General features: G+C 39.4%; 1 protein-coding gene across 2 annotated transcripts in view; it reads left to right on the top strand.

The window, feature by feature from the left end:
* Positions 1 to 3,005: 3,005 nt before the first annotated feature.
* Positions 3,006 to 19,007, top strand: part of LOC138354518 (uncharacterized) — a 95,210-nt gene continuing 79,208 nt past the window's right edge. For both annotated transcript variants that reach the window (XM_069308887.1, XM_069308881.1), the window contains exons 1-3: positions 3,006 to 3,134; positions 15,479 to 15,584; positions 18,638 to 18,817. In XM_069308887.1, the coding sequence (XP_069164988.1) occupies positions 15,566 to 15,584; positions 18,638 to 18,817 (199 nt within the window). In that variant the 5' untranslated portion in view covers positions 3,006 to 3,134; positions 15,479 to 15,565. The remainder of the gene's footprint in view (positions 3,135 to 15,478; positions 15,585 to 18,637; positions 18,818 to 19,007) is intronic.

Genomic DNA, 19,007 nt, shown 5'->3' with positions numbered 1-19,007 from the left:
GCCCATTATCACACAAGTGATTTCTTGAGTCTGTTGTTGTGAGGCGTTCTGCGTCATCTGTAGGCAATTGATAATGGTCTCTGCCATGATCTTCACGATGTTTTTCAGCTGGACCTCGGGGGTAAAACTGTATATCTGTTGTGTTGATTCCGAAAGTAATTGTTTTTTGCTCTTTTTGCATTTGCTGTATTTCTGCAGCACTTTTGTGTATTTTCTGATTTGGAATTAATAGATTCGGGAAATTTTGCTCTGTGAGAGTGTGTCTGTTGTGGCTGTGCACGAGTGTTCCAGACGTTGGTGTTGGTGTATGTAGTGCTGGTCTGTGTGTTTATCCTGGCCTGAACTGTCTGCACTTTTTCTTTCCGTGCAGAACAGGTTGTGCTTCAGGCATGATGTTTACCTCCACAATTTGGACATTTGGCTGTTGTGGTCTGGTTTGCCTTGTGCTTGGCAATACAGTCTTTGGTTGGATGTCTCAGGCTGCACACTCCACATCTCTCCTGTCCGGAGCAGCGTGATTGATGGTGGCTGTATTTCTGACACCTGAAGCAGCGCAGGGGTTCTGGGACGTATGGTCTCTGCCGGTATGTTCCCCAATTTCCAAGACTGAATGTTTCTGGCACATGTCCCATGACGGTCACCAGAACCTCACGTATCGCTGCCTTGTCTACTTTTGTGCGGCATCGTTCCGCATTCAGGATTTGCTTGTGTTCTAGTACTGGATCCAGGGGAAAGTCGATTGGGTATCCCAAAAGCACGACTCGTGTGCGTCTTTCTGAAGGGTCTAGCTTTTCCAAGCATACAGGTTTCCCTTGCAGGACTCTTACCTTCTCTAAGTAATTTGCAGTCTGTTGGTCTCGTGGTGTTATTATTATTTCTCCTTTCAGGTTGACTGTAATGGAAAGTTTGAGCTCTGGTTGTTCTTTTTCCATTGCCGTTACTACTCCATATGCTGTAGGAAAGTGGTCTGTCTGCATTATCTTGAATTTTGGAAGATGTGCAGAGTCTGGCGATGTCTGGTGTGAGACTGGTGGTGTCCTCTCCTGTCTCATACTGTTGTCCTGTGGCTGGGCTGTGGAGAGAGAAGCATTGTCTGACACTGGCTGGTGTGTGACTGATGCTGTCCTCTCTAGGCCCATTACGTCTGCTGTCTTGCTGGTAGAAGCAAGTGGTGAAGCCTCGATAGCAGTTTTCTTCGGTGCCTGCTGCACATCGGTCCACCATCCCTCCTCGTCTGAAAGCTGCCTCCATTTCGTCTTTCTCTTAGCCTTCCCCATGACTCTCTCCACGTAGTGAGAACCGAATCACTGCCCTACCTAATGCCTGAGGCATTCCTAGGCCTGGAGAAATTCATTCCCCTCCAACGGAGGTCTTAGAATGATTCCCCCAGGTGGAATCAGGGATACCTAACACCTAAATGAGCTGTTTGGTCTACCTTTCCCTGTCAGGCTCAGTACACCTTCTAAGGTGCCCCCTTGTGGCGCTGCCCGCAGGGTATCACCTCGCCCTTCAGGGTAGGACTCTAAGTGACCTGGTCAGTGATACGGTCCTCAGAAAAAAAACAAAAAAACAAAAAAGTGCGGTACGAGAGTTTGGGTCGCCTGCGTACTGGGTTGCGCAGAATGCCAGTCAGCTGGGCAGCAGGTAATCAACAACGTTGTTTCTCCGTCAATTGTAGACAAAATCGGAATTGTTTCCTTCAAAACAAGATATTGTCTGGGTCTTGGAATACTGATGTATTCTTCCTCACAAAACCGCGATGAATGGAGCTGATGGGTGCTCAGAATCGTGAGTTTTTCCGGGAACAAATCCGTGTGCGGCCAGCTGGCAATGGCGCCGGCAGCGGGTGATGATCTGACAACAAATCAGTTACAATAGATGATGTGCACCAGACGTGAGACGTTGAAACCAACACAGAGGTCTAGAATGCCTCCACAAATATGCATGGGTTCAAGGTCACCCACAATCTGCACATCTTGGTGACTATTTAGTAGCGACAGTTGATTCCCATTACCGTTACTGAAGCGAGTCACTAATGTCCTTGGTGGGTGTCTAGCATTGTAGTCACCAAGAATGATGGTTGGCTCTGCTTGAGCGCAAGCTGGAAGATCAATATATAATTTAACTTTCCTGCTGGAGCATTTAGATTACATACATTGAGGACAGAGTTGCCCACATAGATCCTCACTCCATGATACTGTTGACCGGCAGTTTGTTTTTCTGGCAGAAGTTGATGGGGTAGGGATTGTTTGATGTATAGAATGCAAGGGTTACTGGATCTGAGGTTGTAAGAAACAAATGAGGACAATTTCGGGGGTGAGGATCTTGCGGGAACTCTGCCTTCCTGGAGACATACAATATCGATGTGTTCAGTTGTTACCTTGTGATGTAAATCTGAGAACCTTTTTTTGAGGGATGCAATGTTCCAGCTAAGGACGGATAACTTAGTTATTTGTTCTTTTAAAGTCAGCATTATATATTGATATTATTATTCTACTTAATATATATTATCTATTTCACTACGATATAAGTCCAGGAACATTTGTTAGTTTATTACCAATGTCACACATTTGCCTCCAATTGTCTAGTACAATTTGTCTGTCATTTCCAGCTATAGAGTCGTTTTGAACATACTTTAGCACAACTTTGGAGTTAACCTACGTGGAAGGGCTCCACTACTCAGTCTCCGTGGTGTAGTGGTAAGACACTCGCCTGGCGTTCCGCGAGCGCTATGTCATGGGTTCGTATCCTGGCCGGGGAGGATTTACTGGCCGCAAATCCTTAACTGTAGCCTCTGTTTAACTCAACAGTAAAATGTGTACTTGGTTGTAACAACGATTCTTCGCGGCAGGGGATCGTATTCCAGGGACCTGCCCGAAACGCTACGCGTACTAGTGGCCTTGTATATATCTCAAAAAAAAAAAAAAAAAAAAAAAAAAAGTGAACAGCAGCGAACACAAACCAGCGCACATACGAAGGGAAAGGTTTGGTTTGGTTTGTATGTACAAACTTCTCGGTGAACGAAGTTGTTTCTAGTGCGGTATACGAAGCTGTAGTAGACGATTTGCCCAGTCCCCAGATTATGTTATGTTCGTAAGCTGTATACGAACGGAACGACCGGGCAAAACAGCGAGGTACGGACCACATCAGTGCTGCATTTATTTATTTATTTATTTATTTATTTATATATATATATACAAGAAAGTACATTGGGATTGTGAGGATACATAGCATAGTAATTACAATCTTGTAAAGCCACTAGTACGCGCAGCATTTCGGGCAGGCATTTATGCAGGTAATATTTAACTACCCACGCTCCCAACTCTACCATTAACCGTTGGAGTGCCACAGGGCAGCATCTTGGGACCTCTCCTATTTCTTGTATACATAATGATCTGCCTAACGTCTCAAACATTCTTAAACCTATATTGTTTGCTGATGATACTACCCTCATCTACTCTAACCCCAACCCACATACACTAAATAATGTTGTTAATAATGAACTAAAAAAATCCACCTATCGGTGTCAACCAATAAACTAACACTTACCATAGAAAAGACCTATTACATCTTATTTGGAAGCAAATGAACAAATGCAATTCAGCTTCAGATAGACAATGTTAACATTAGTAATAAAAATGATGGAAACGGTCTGTCTAATTACCGCAAGTTACCACAAGCTACACACGCTTCACAAAGCTTCCTGGCAATACGTTAGTAATAAATAAATATGATATATTTACTCATTATAATGTTGGTGCTAAATGTACAACATGAAAAAACAATTTTAATTTGAAAAAGTATCTTTTTTATAAAGAAATTAGACAAAAATAAAGAGCTGGTGACGCCAAATCAAGTCGACGATCCAAGCGTCGGTTAGGTTAGGTTAGGTTTGGTTTGGCTTGGTTTGGTTTGGTTTGGTTTGGTTAGGTTAGGTTAGGTTAGGTTAGGTTAGGTTAGGTTTGGCTTGGCTTCGTTTCATTTCGTTTCGTTGGGTTGGGTTGGGTTGGGTTAGATTAGGTCGGGTTAGGTTAGGTCAGCCTAACCTATCATATTTATTCATTACTAACATATTGCCAGGAAGCTTTGTGAAGCTTGTGTAGCTTGTACTCACCTAGTTGTGTTTGCGGGGGTTGAGCTCTGGCTCTTTGGTCCTGCCTGGTAGCGTGCGGTAGCTTGTGGTAATTAGACGGACCCGATGGAAAGTTTTTTTTGCCTATTCCTAGACAAGAGACTCAACTTCAGCACCCACATTCAACACATAACTAAGAAAGTCTCTAAAACAGTTGGTTTACTCTCCAAAATCAGATATTATATACCTAACTTTGCTCTCATCTCCCTATATTATGCACTAATCTATCCCTATTTTAATTATGGTATCTGTGCATGGGGGTTCAACCACTGCAAACCACCTCAAGTCCATCATCACTCAGCATAAATCTGCTATCAGAATAATAACAAATTCTGCTTTCAGACAACACTCAGCCCCCTTGTTTAACTCCCTAAACATGCTAACCATAATCTCACTCCACAAATTCTCTTGTGTCAACTACATTTACAAAACCCTGTTCTTAAATGCAAATCCTGCTCTGAAACTCTCCCTGGACAGATGTAATAGGACCCATTATCACCTTACCAGAAATAAATATCTCTTTGATATCCCAGAGTCAAACTTAATCTGTGTAAACACTCTATGCAAATAAAGGGAACCCAGTCTATGGAACTCGCTCCCTAATGAATTGGAAAGCTGTACAACTTTTGCGTCATTCAAAAACAAAACTGAAAAGTACCTAATTTCATCTTCATACTTTTCTACTTTGTTGCTTTAAAATTGCACTGTATCTAGTGCTACCCAATCTCCCAATCTTTAAGTACCCAATCCAAACAATTTTACCATTGTGATCATTGCTGTTTTCTTATGTGCTATCAATTTGCTGTATGGTGCCTATTAATCTTTGTTTAAATTACCAATCAAGCTGTCAATGCATTCAATCAGAGCTTTCGTATACCAATGTGCTTTAATATACCTACTAATCTCTCTCATCTCATTTTTTTTCTTGCAATGTATCTGTTATCATTTTATTAATTCTGCTAGAATTTACCTACTTAAAATTATCTGTTAGATTAAGGACCTGCCCAAAACACTGTGCATACTAGTTTATTTATTTATTTATTTATGCATATACAAGAATGTACATAAGGAATGTGAGGATACAATTATGGTAATTACAGTCTTGTAAAGCCACTAGCACGCGCAGCGTTTCGGGCAGGTCCTTAATCTAAGAAAATTTTAAGGAGGTAAATACTTCCAAATTTATAGACAAAAAAATGATAACAGATTACATGGAATGAAAAAAAAAAAGATGAGAGAAAATTATAGGTACAGTATATTAAAGCACATAGGTAGCTATGATTGATTGCAATGACAGCTTAAAATGGTAGTTGACAACAAATTGGTAGGCACAATACAGCAGAAACAATATAAGATTGATTGCAATGACAGCTTGAATGGTAGTTGACAAAAATTGGTAGTCACAATACAGCATATGGCTAGCACATAAAAGAAGACAGCAATGAACACAATGATAAGGTTGTTTGATATTACATAAAAATTAGGAGATTGGGTACCACTAGGTACAGAGCAAATTTAAAGCTCAGTGTAGGAAACTAAATAGATGAAGTTAGGTACTTTTTGGTTTTGCTTTTAAATAAGGCAAAAGTTTTACAGTTTTTCAATTCACTAGGGAGTGAGTTCCATAGACTAGGTCCCTTAATTTGCATAGAGTGTTTACACAGATTAAGTTTGACCCTGGGGATATCAAAGAGATATTTATTTCTGGTGTGGTGATAATGGGTCCTATTACATCTGTCCAGGGAGAGTTTCAGAGCATGGTTTGCATTTAAGAACAGGGTTTTGTAAATGTAGTTGACACAAGAGAATGTGTGGAGGGAGTTAATATTTAGCAAGTTTAGAGATTTAAACAAGGGAGCTGAGTGTTGTCTGAAAGCAGAGTTAGTTATTATTCTGATAGCAGATTTTTGCTGTGTGATGATGGGCTTAAGGTGGTTTGCAGTGGTAGACCCCCATGCACAGATACCATAATTAAGATAGGGGTAGATTAGTGCATAATATAGTGAGAGGAGAGCAGAGTTAGGAACATAATATCTGATTTTGGAGAGTATACCAACTGTCTTAGAGACTTTCTTAGTTATGTGTTGAATGTGGGTGCTGAAGTTGAGTCTCTTGTCTAGGAATAGGCCAAGAAACTTGCCATCATTTTTATTACTGATGTTAATGTTGTCTATCTGTAGCTGAATTGCATTTGATGATTTGCTTCCAAATAAGATGTAGTAAGTCTTTTCGATGTTTAATGTTAGTTTGTTCGTTGACATCCATAAGTGGACTTTTTTTAATTCATTATTCACAACATTATTTAGTGTATGTGGGTTGAGGTTTGAGTAGATAAGGGTAGTATCGTCAGCAAACAATATAGGTTTGAGAATATTAGAGACATTAGGCAGATCGTTTATATATATAAGAAATAGAAGAGGTCCTAAGATGCTGCCCTGTGGCACTCCAACGGTAATTGGTAGAGTGGAAGAAGTTGTATCATTGATGGTTACATATTGGTGTCTGTCACTAAGATAGGATTGGATGTAGTCAAGGGCAAGGCCTCGGATTCCATAATGCTGGAGTTTAAATAAGAGGTAGTTGTGATTAACAGTATCAAAGGCTTTTCTTAGGTCAATGAAGAGTCCAATCGGAAACTCATTTTTGTCAAGGGCTGAGTAGATAATGTCAAGGAGACTAATGATTGCATCATTGGTACTCTTTTGGGACCGGAAGCCAAACTGGCAGGGGCTGAGTATGTCGAATTTTACGAGGTAGGAATAGAGCTGTTTGTAAATAATTTTTTCAAATATTTTTGATAGAATGGGTAGATTTGATATTGGTCTATAATTGTTTATGTCCGCCGGATTGCCTCCTTTATGGACTGGCGTTACTCTTGCTTTTTTGAGGATATCAGGGAAGGTGTGACACTCTATAGATTTGTTGAACAGTAGTGCTATGGGTGGGGCAAGGGCATGGGAGGCTCTCTTGTACACAATGGACGGAATTTCACTGGTGTTCCCTGCCTTGGTTTTTAGAGAGTGTATGATGGACACAACATCTGCCGGGCTGATTGGTGAAAGAAGAAGAGAGTTTGGATAGCTGCCTGAGAGATATGTGTTAATATGTGTCTGAGTCTGTGGGATTTTACTGGCAAGATTAGCGCCAACCGATGAAAAGAAACTATTAAATTCATTTGCCATTTCTAAATCAGTTGACGGTATATCCCCATCCTTGTAGAGTTTTATTTGGTTATGTGAGTGTTGTTTAGTTCCTAGGATACTAGAGATAGTTTTCCAAGTGTTTTTCATGTTGCCTTTTGCTTCATTGAATCTATTCACATAATATGCAAGTTTTGCCTTTCTTATGATACTGGTAAGCATTGATGAGTACCTTTTAGCTACTTCCTTTGAAACTAGGCCAATCCTAACTTTCTTTTCATATTCATGTTTCTTGTTGATTGAGTTGAGAATGCCATTTGTGAGCCATGGATTGTTTAATCTTTTGTCAGTTACTTGCTTTGTAAGAAGGGGACAATGAAGGTTGTAGAGGCTTAGAGTTTTGGAGAGGAAGAGGTTAGCTAATGAATTTATATCATGGGTATTATTGAATTCAGAATCCCAGTTAATATTGTGAAGTGCCTCTGTAAGATTGTCTAAAGCTGATTCACTGTGTAGCCTAAATGAAAATTTCTTGCTTTTTGGTGGTGTTATGTCCATGTTCGCTATGAGAAAGGTAGGATAGTGGTCAGTTGTTCTGTCGTAGATTATACCAGATACAAGGGGAGCTGTTATGTTTGTCCATATGTGGTCCAAGGTAGTGGCTGATGTTTGAGTGACTCGGGTAGGTTTGGTGATAGTGGGGATTAGCATACAGGAGTTCATGCTGTTAAGGAAATAGTCAACTTGAGAGCAGTTTTGTTGACCCAGGTCAATATTAAAGTCTCCTCCCAGAATGATGTGGTTTTTGTTGAGATTGTTGTTTATAATAAGATTCCTTAGGTTGTCTGAGAAAGAAGCTATGTTAGTATTAGGAAATCTATAGATGGCTCCAATAGTCAAAGAGGATTTAAGGGATTTAATTGTAAACTGAGCAAAAGTATATTCACAGTAGTCATCTCTGTCACTAATAACACTGTTGCAGATAAATGTATCTCGGTAATATATAGCTGTGCCACCACCTTTTTTATTAGGCCTACAGTTATGAATGGCTTTATAACCAGCTAAGTTGTAGAGTTGGGTATAGTCTTTATTTAGCCAAGTTTCTGTTAAAATAATGAACGATAGGTTAGTACCTAGTGCTGTGAGTAGTGCATTTAAATCGTCAAAATGTTTACCAAGTGATCTAACATTTTGGTTATAAACTGATAGATAGGTGCTATTTTGGAGTTTGTTTTTAGCCTGGTGTGCTGTGAAATACTTACAATAATGATGATCAATGTGCTGGTTGGTATAGATATGAGACAGAAGATTTTGATCAGGATCAATACCAGTGTGCATAGAGATGCAGAGGGATCACGATACAAGATACACGATAAAGCAAAACACAAGAATAAGAGCAGATACAATAAAATAGTAACAATTTAGAAGTAAAATAAAGATCCAATAGATAGCCAGGGAGGACACAGAAGTTACATAAAATAAAACACAAAAAATCAGTAGAGACTGACAATATAAATGTAAAATAAAAAATAATAAGAAAAATAATAATCATAAAAAAATGATCTTGAAGATAATTAGCTTAGTAATGGTTAATTAACAGGGTAATAAAAAGCCCTAGGTTTAGTGACAAGGGGATTAACTAAGAACAAATAATTAAGAGTATAAAACAGGCAAAGATGACAAACAAAAAATAAAGTAAAAATTAAAATAAAAATAAAAATAAACACCTTTGGAAAGGAAAGGCAGAGCTTAAGTACACTTTGGTTGTATGTGAGACTACAAATTATGTTCTGGTTATTCAGCTGATATCCCACAGTCATCCAGGAAAGAAGTGAGGTGTGCTTCAGTGGTTATGACATAAGTTTTTCCAGAGTCAGTCTTCCTAGCTATTATTTTACCATCGCGCACAAAACAATGTTTAATAGCAGTGGATCTATTGCGAATTCCACGTAGTTTAAATAAGAGATTTTGTCTGAATCTGGTAAGACATTCGTTCACATAAACCTTGGATTTCCTAGCGACTGCAGCAGTGATAAGGTCTGACTTGCGGGAGCAGCTATCCAACTTCACGCGTATCCTTCTGTTGTTTGCACCAGATGATTTGGTACCCACTCTATAAGCTGACTTAATGTCTCTTGCTTCGATTGAATAATTCAACTTAGTACGCAATTCCTGGATCACGATGGCAGTACAGTCTTCTCTGTCAGTTTCATGGGGAAAATCCTGTGATGAGATGATGACAGAATCAAGGAGCTTAAGTTGGTCTGATTCGTCTTGGGTTGCAGTTTGTTGCTGTTGTAGGGAGTTAAAGTGGTTCTCTAACTTTTGTAACATCTCTTCTTGCTTCTTAGAGGTTTCTGCTGGTTTAAAGTTAGTAACCGAGATCCGAAGAGAGCTTAATTCATGTTCGAGGTGGCCGACTCTGGCAGACAGATCTTGGTTAGCCTTGTGCATTGCCAAAGCATCACTCTGAAGCTTCATTATCAGGTCCGACTGCTCTCGGATTATAGACTTTTGGTCATCATGTATTTGAGTCAATAATCTGAGCCATGGATTATCAGCGGGACGCTTAAAGTCAGTACATGGGGAGGCAGCTCGTTTAAGTTGCTCCATATGGTTACATAACTGTTGTAAGGCTCGAGTCAGTGACGACGCTTCAATCAGCTGAGAAGGTTTGTTATTGTTGACGCAGGGAGGGTCGGTACTCTCCCCGGTAGCCCCTAAGGGGGAGACAGCCGCATTATTCCTGTTGCTAGCTTGGCTGGTTGGGTTCATCCTGATAGGTGTGCTATCATTCTTTACGGCCTTGCCGAGCTTAGAATTGTTTAGCATGGTAGCAGCAGAGATGTATACAGCAGATGGGGTAGACTTGTTGATATGGCAGCAGCAAACGTCAGGTTAGCTTCCTCCAGGGAGCAACACTAATGAGGTCGAGATGAGGTAGTAGGTTAGGTTTTGTCGAATATTTCGGTCACATTTAGGTCACTGGGTACTTAGCTGCCTTCTGGGGTTGTTACATCATGTTAGGGATGTTGTGGGCTCAAGGAGCAGCTGATAAAGTTGGAGGGGGAGCAGTGTCGTCAGGAGCGGATGAGCGTTCGAGCGTGACTCGAACTAGTGGCTTTACAAGATTGTAAATACCATGCTATGTATCCTCACAAACCCAATGTACCTTCTTGTATACAAATAAATAAATAAATAAAACTACTACTAATTGTTATTAGTTTGACAATATTGCAGAAAGTTAGGGAATGTCAGAAGAGTAGTCACTGACAGTCACAGGACAACAAAATAGATACGACTTCGACCAGTCCAGCTTTTGAGTAACTACCAGATTAGCAGCATTTTGCTCAAAACACTATACATGCTAGTGGCTTTACAAGATTTTAAAATCAACATCATTCCTATGTTATCTCTTAACCCGCAGTGTACCTTCTTGTACAGTATATAAATAAATAAATAAATAACCAGGGTTTTTCATGCGGCTGTACTGAATGCCTGACATAAAATAAATCATTGTGTCAGGGAACAGGAAGCTACAAGTTAGGCATATACTGAGTTCCACCCCCCCCCCTAAATTACTGGTTGAGTAAATCAGCCTAGCCTACTTCTTACTAGCATAACCTAGTCAACACTAATATGCTAAAGGAGCTCGGGAGGAACAAAGCAGCTGGCCCAGATGGCGTTTCACCATGGGTTCTGAGAGAATGTGCATCTGAGCTCAGCATTCCACTTCACCTGATCTTTCAGGCATCCCTGTGTACAGGAATCGTAGCAGACGTGTGGAAACAGGCTAACATAGTTCCAATCTACAAAAGTGGCAGCAGGGAAGACCCCCTCAATTATAGACCTGTATCATTGACAAGTGTAATAGTGAAAGTATTGGAAAAGCTAATCAAAACTAAATGGGTAGAACACCTGGAGAGAAATGATATAATATCAGACAGACAGTATGGTTTTCGATCAGGAAGATCCTGTGTATCGAATTTACTCAGTTTCTATGATCGGGCCACAGAGATATTACAGGAAAGAGATGGCTGGGTTGACTGCATCTATCTGGACCTAAAAAAGGCTTTCGACAGAGTTCCACATAAGAGGTTGTTCTGGAAACTGGAAAATATTGGAGGGGTGACAGGTAAGCTTCTATCATGGATGAAAAATTTTCTGACTGATAGAAAAATGAGGGCAGTAATCAGAGGCAATGTATCGGAATGGAGAAATGTCACAAGTGGAGTACCACAGGGTTCAGTTCTTGCACCAGTGATGTTTATTGTGTACATAAATGATCTACCAGTTGGTATACAGAATTATATGAACATGTTTGCTGATGATGCTAAGATAATAGGAAGGATTAGAAATTTAGATGATTGTCATGCCCTTCAAGAAGACCTGGACAAAATAAGTATATGGAGCACCACTTGGCAAATGGAATTTAATGTTAATAAATGTCATGTTATGGAATGTGGAATAGGAGAACATAGACCCCACACAACCTATATATTATGTGAGAAATCTTTAAAGAATTCTGATAAAGAAAGAGATCTAGGAGTGGTTCTAGATAGAAAACTATCACCTGAGGACCACATTAAGAATATTGTGCAAGGAGCCTATGCAATGCTTTCTAACTTCAGAATTGCATTTAAATACATGGATGGCGATATACTAAAGAAGTTGTTCATGACTTTTGTTAGGCCAAAGCTAGAATATGCAGCTGTTGTGTGGTGCCCATATCTTAAGAAGCACATCAACAAACTGGAAAAGGTGCAAAGACATGCTACTAAGTGGCTCCCAGAACTGAAGGGCAAGAGCTACGAGGAGAGGTTAGAAGCATTAAATATGCCAAAACTAGAAGACAGAAGAAAAAGAGGTGATATGATCACTACGTACAAAATAGTAACAGGAATTGATAAAATCGACAGGGAAGACTTCCTGAGACCTGGAACTTCAAGAACAAGAGGCCATAGATTTAAACTAGCTAAACACAGATGCCGAAGAAATATAAGAAAATTCACCTTCGCAAATAGAGTGGTAGACGGTTGGAATAAGTTAAGTGAGAAGGTGGTGGAGGCCAAGACCGTCAGTAGTTTCAAAGCGTTATATGACAAAGAGTGCTGGGAAGACGGGACACCACGAGCGTAGCTCTCATCCTGTAACTACACTTAGGTAATTACACTTAGGTAATTACTAGCCTTGCCTAGTCTACTCTTGCCTAGCTTAGCAAACAGCCCTTGATCCCCCTACTGTTAAGATTCTGCACTCTGATTGTACCTGTGACACCTCTACTTCTCACGGTCAGAGCCTCCAGGGAGCCGGTCAGCCGAGCAGACAGCACGCTGGACTTGTGATCCTGTGGTCCCGGGTTCGATCCCAGGCATAGGCAGGCAGCTGTCACGGGCTGCTTCCTGAGGGTGGAGGCCTGGTCGAGGACCGGGCCGCAGGGACACAAAAGCCCCGAAATCATCTCAAGATAACCTCACTGTTTCTATTATAATTTCCTTCTGTATCTTTAGCTCCAGTATGTTGTTATATTATGCTGTGCAAATTTGGGACCTGGCCCTCCAGTATCTTCCATATATGTATTATTTGATACCTTCCTTGTACTCACCTAATTTTGCTTGCGGGGGCTGAGCTCTGGCTCTTTGGTCCTGCCTTTCAACTGTCAATCAACTGATGTACAGAATCCTGAGCCTATTGGGCTCTATCATATCTACATTTGAATCTGTGTATTGAGTCAGCCTCCACCACATCACTGAAAAGACACTGAAAAAGTTCTTTCTAACATCCCTGTGGCTCATTTGGGTACTCAGTTTCCACCTGTCCCCTTGTTTGCAACCACCTGTGTTAAACAGTTTATCTTTATCTACCCTGTCAATTCCTCTGAAAATTTTGTAGGTAGTGATCATGTCTCCCCTTACTCCTCTGTCTTCTAGTGTCGTGAGGTGCATTTCTCGCAGCCTTTCTTCATAACTCATGCCTCTTAATTCTGGGACTAGCCTAGTGGCATATCTCTGAACTTTTTCAAGCTTTGCCTTGTGCTTGACCAGGTACGGGCTCCATGCTGGGGCCGGATACTCCAGGATATGTCTTACATATATGATATACAAGGTTCTGAATGATTCCTTACACAGGTTCCTGAAGGCAGTTATGATGTTAGCGAGCCTCGCATATGTTATTCTTTTGATGTGGGCTTCAGGAGACAGGGTTGGTGTGATATCAACTCCTAGATCCTTCTCTGTTTCATGAAGGACTTCATCTCCCATTCTATATCCTGTGTCTGGCCTCCTGTTTCTACTGCCTAGTTTCATTACCTTACATTTACTCGGGTTGAACTTCAGTAGCCATTTGTTGGACCATTAATGCAGTCTGTCTCAGCAGTCTTGTCTAGAGAGTACATTTTGAGAGCTTTGAGACAATCTCAATAATTTAGATGTTTTATCATTTCTATGCTTGCTGTTTATGGTCTTTGTATTCCCTCTAATTCAGAGATCTCTCCTGTTCAGAAAGGGGAAGTGAGTACTGAGCAATACTCAAGATGGGACAGCACCAGTTATTTAAATAGTATTGCCATTGCTGTGGGTGGGGTCTCTGAATTTTAACGTTCTCAATCCATCCTATTATTTTCCTGGCCACTACTATATTTGCTCGGTTATGTTCACAAAATGTCAGGTTGTCAGACATCATAATTCTCGGATCTCTTACATGTTTTTTCCTTCTAAGAGTAGGTCTGATTGTGTCCTGTACTCCTTGTTTCATTTAATTTCCTCATTTCCACCATACTTCAGTACCTGTAAACACTGTTAAACATCGTTATTTCTGTTTTTTCAATGTCTCCTACAGTGCCAATTTTCATGTGTCTTCTGTATCATCTGTAAAGTTTCATTGTTCAAATGTCAGTTATATTTTGCTTTTATTTTCACATGTATTAATAACACTTTCGCGCTATCCGGACGCATCGGCGCGTCCCGTTTCGTCTAACGCTAACGCATAGTGGACATAAAGTTGAGTCCTCTTTTAAAATATTTGTATAAAATTCAATTTTTATCCGATTTACTTTGGGTTTGTTTCAAACTGCGCGCTATGAGGCTCTCTTTCTCACCACTAGGCTGCATGGTACAATAAGTTCATGAAAGGTGTGGATAACTTCGATCAAATGGTATTTTGTCCCAAACGGGTTGCAGGTGGGTGACTTTAGCCGTTTATACTGGTAATGCTTCCCCCATATCATGTATTATATGCATATGTCTGTTTAGGGAATTTTATTCCGATCAATATACAACCAAAAATAACTGTGTGCAACAAGTATAAACTTGACAAACATAACAAAAGTAAAAACATTTCGTGTGTGTTTGACGCTCACTGATATGTTCCAGCGTTGTTTTATATTTGGCGCTATTCTAACTTACGCTTTGTTGATATTTTTTACCTATGGGCACATAGAACATTCTATTGCAAACACATTGACACAAAAATGAATGACGTACATAGAAAATTAATGTCATGAGAGTGAAATAAGTATAAACTTTCAAAGCGCCGTGCGTCGTCTCGTCACCGATACCGGGTAACAATTTCACCACTTCCCACACTCTTGCGGGCGGGCCGCATCATTATTCTACGCTTATATTCATATCACCGTGTTGGGAATTTCATTGCGAGTCCATTGATACCAAAATTAACGCTGTAGAATAAGTGTGGAGGTGATTACAATCCCAAGAGTATAAACATTTTGTTGCTGATGGGCGCTCACGGCGAGTCATCTTCGTAGTTATTTATTTGGTGCTGGTATCCCTATACGTTTCGTGACTTTTTTTACTGATGTTCTTCTAGAGAATTTTATTGCGAACACGTTGGTACCAAAATGAAATACGTAGCATGAGAACTAAGGTCAGAAGAGTAAAAAGAGTATACACATTTTTGTTTTTACGCTTAAGCGATAAAAACGCAGCGCGCACATTCGGTTGGCTGAGTGACCTTTGCGGAGAGCGCGAAAGTGTTAATTTTATTTTTATAGCAGTTTAGTTACTGAAAACACGCAAAGAAGTTAATATGTAAACAAAAAAGTGCTTATGAGATTTGCGTGTCACAACTTTCATTTGCAGTTTTTTGATGGTGGTTCATGTATGCATCCTACCTTGTTCTTTAGCTTTATATAATTAATCTAAACTGATTCTATTTTATGCCTGGTATTAAATAATTTTGTACTTTTTAGGTAAATTTTACAGCAGCCCAACATCATCAATTTCAACCAGTGATATTGTTTTTCATGCAGTTGAATATCTGAGAGAACATTGCAACAATGAATTCCAGTAATCCAAGTAAGTTTCATTATAATTAGGATTAGGTTTCCTTTATCACGGTACTATATTTTAATCATATTGCATACTTTATGATAGGCCAAATTATCATAATTTTCAGGCCAGAAAAAGTGTATGAAGCAGTCTTGCATGCTACATAGTATCCATTTAGCTAAGACTATAATTAGCAAATGGTGATTCACAAAAACATGAATTACACAACTTAATAATTGTCCCAGACAGACCTAAAGATCATTGTGTCTTCATTTAACAATGTGTGGTTTTGTCATCCAAAGATTGTAAATTATTACCTAAAATTCCAATGTAGAATATTGTATTAAGAAGTATTACTTAAGTTTGCTTTCATCTAGAGTATGCACCCCTCTCTTGGATTACCTACCCTCTATCCTTCATCAGACTTTTAATAACTGCTTATACTAAGTATTTAAAGTGCAATCATTGCCTGCTTGATGGGGTTCTGGGAGTTCTTCTATTCCCCAAGCCTGGCCCGTGGGCAGGCTTGACTTGTGAGAGTTTGGTCCACCAGGCTGTTGCTTGGAGCGGCCCGCAGGTCCACATACCCACCACAGCCCGGATGGTCGGGCACTCCCTGGAGAAAACTATTTTTTTTCTCTTTAAAGATGTCCATGGTTGTTCCGGCAATATTTCTTATGCTACTGGGAGTTTATTCCTCCATATCATTCACTCCAGTATGTTGATATTTTACTGTGTAAATTTTGGACCTGGTCCTCTAGTATCTTCCACGTGTATATTATTTGATATCTCTCGTCTTCTTTCTAGATCAAATTATTGGGATCGTCTCAAAGCTCTCCAATTATTGGGATCGTCTCAAAGCTCTCCAATTATTGGGATCGTCTCAAAGCTCTCCAATTATTGGGATCGTCTCAAAGCTCTCCAATTATTTGGATCGTCTCAAAGCTCTCCAATTATTGGGATCGTCTCAAAGCTCTCCATTGCCAATTGATCTTTGATCAATTGGAGAGCTTTGAGACGATCCCAATAATTTAGGTGCTTTATTGCGTCTATGTATGCCATATATGTTCTCTGTACTCCCTCTGTTTCTGCAATCCCTCCTGCTCTGAAGGGCAAAGTGAGCACTGAGCAGTACTCAAGATGGGACAGCACCAGTGACTTGAAGAGTACAACCATTGTGATGGGATCCCTGGATTTGAAATTTCTCGTAATTCATCCTATCATTTTTCTGGCTGACACAATATTTGCTTGGTTATTCTCTCTAAACGTTAGTTCATCAGACATTATTATTCCCAAATCCCTTACATGTTGCTTTCTTACTATGGGTACATTTGATTGTGTTTTGTACCCTGTATTATGTTTAAGGTTCTCATTTTTACCGTACCTGAGTACCTGGAATTTATCACTATTAAACATCATGTTATTTTCTGTCGACCAGTTGAAAACTTTATTAATATCTGCTTGTAGTTTTTCAATGTCTTCAGCAGAAGTAATTTTCATGCTGATTTTTGTGTCATCTGCAAAGGATGATACAGAGCTGTGCTTTGTATTTGAATCTATATTTGATATGAGAATAAGGGAAAGCAATGGTGCAAAGACTGTATTATGAGGTACTGAGCCTTTAACTGCACTTGGACTCGATTTTATATTGTTGACTGTTACTATTTGTGTTCTGTTCGACAGAAAACTGAGTATCCAGCGTCCTACTTTACCAGTTCTTCCCATTGACCTCATTTTGTATGCTATCACTCCATGGTTAAATTTATCGAATGCCTTTGAAAAATCCGTGTATACCACATCTGCATTCCCTTTTTCTTCTAATGCCTCAGTGATTTTGTCGTAATGGTCAAGTAGCTGTGAGTGGCATGATCTTCTCGCTCTAAATCCATGTTGGCCTAGATTGTGGAGATCATTGGTTTCCATGAAACTAGTGACCTGACTCCTGATCAATATCTCAAATACTTATATTATGTGGGACGTTAGTGCATCTGGTCTATAATTCTTTGCCAATGCTTTGCTCCCTCCCTTGTGTAGAGGGGCTATGTCTGCTGCTTTAAGCGCATCTGGTATCTCCCCCGTGTCCAAGCTCTTCCTCCACACTATACTGAGTGCCTGTGCTACTGGCACTTTGCATTTCTTTATAAATGTTGAATTCCATGATTTTTTATTGCTTGTGTATGATTTTTATTACTTAGAACATATTCCCATTGAATGTTTGTAAGTTCCATGTTTATTTTTGCCCAGTCTATCCTTTTACTGTATTATTAAAATTGAATTTCTTGAATAACCCTTCTCACTTGTTTCTCTTGGGCCTACTACCGTTATTAAGGTTAGTTTTCACTTCAATGATCTGGTTGTCTGACTATGTAGTGTCTTGAGACAGTAATGTCTCTGATTAGCTCATCATTGTTCGTGAATATCAGGTCCAGCGTGTTTTCGTTCCTAGTTGGTTCTGTAATCTGCTGACTGTGCGAGAATTTGTCACAGAATTTCAGTAATTCGGTGACCTGTAGTTGGTTATTTCTAGGTTGATTTCCTGCTATAATGATATTGTTTACTATACTCCATTTTAAACTGGGTAGATTGAAGTCTGCAAGGAAGATAATATCTGGTACTGGGTTTGTTAAGTTATCAAGGATATTCTCTATTTTGTGGATTTGCTCAGTGAATTTCTCAACTGTTGCATCTTGGGGTTTGTATATTAAAATAATAATTAATTTATATTTTCTACCCTGATTCCAAGTACCTCTACCACCTCATTAGTCGAGTTCAGGAGCACTGTTCATGCTGGTTCCTCTTAAATATACAGACCTACTCCTCCACTCGACCTAATTACTTTTGTCACATCTATATAGATTATAATTTGGGATCCAGATTTCACTATCCATGTGGTCTTTTGTGTTGAATGATTTGCTCATTCAAATCATTCATTCATGATTTGCTCATTTATTTGATCATACAAATATGAATGATTTCCCATATTGTGTGTCACTTCTGGTGAGCTTAGGTAGTTCTACATTATAATATAATTATACTGTACTACACAGTTTATCATAACCCAAATTATCTTTATTTTTCAGTCCTGAAAAACTCTTTACAGCGATTATGTCCCTCATGTAATATTATTGTGAACATTAATCAACATGTCTGCAAATGTGGCTATAGGCTTTTTGATGTCAAACGTAAAGCTCAGCAGGAAAGCCAGGCTCAGGCAAATATCAAGAGATCAGAAAAGAAAAAACATGTACATGGTGTACTTGGTAAGCTCACTTATATTTTTATTCATAATGTTTAATATGAAAATAAACAACATATATTTGATTAATTTAATTTTATTTAAAGGAAATATTTTATTCCCTTTCATATTGTTGCAAAGATTACCAACATATATTGTCAAATAAGCAATTTAAGTCATCTGCATTTAAAATACAGCTTTCACGCACTTAACAT

Source organism: Procambarus clarkii, chromosome 6, assembly GCF_040958095.1.
Source record: "Procambarus clarkii isolate CNS0578487 chromosome 6, FALCON_Pclarkii_2.0, whole genome shotgun sequence".
NCBI lineage: Eukaryota > Metazoa > Arthropoda > Malacostraca > Decapoda > Cambaridae > Procambarus > Procambarus clarkii.
This window is presented reverse-complemented; position numbering and strand designations above follow the sequence as displayed.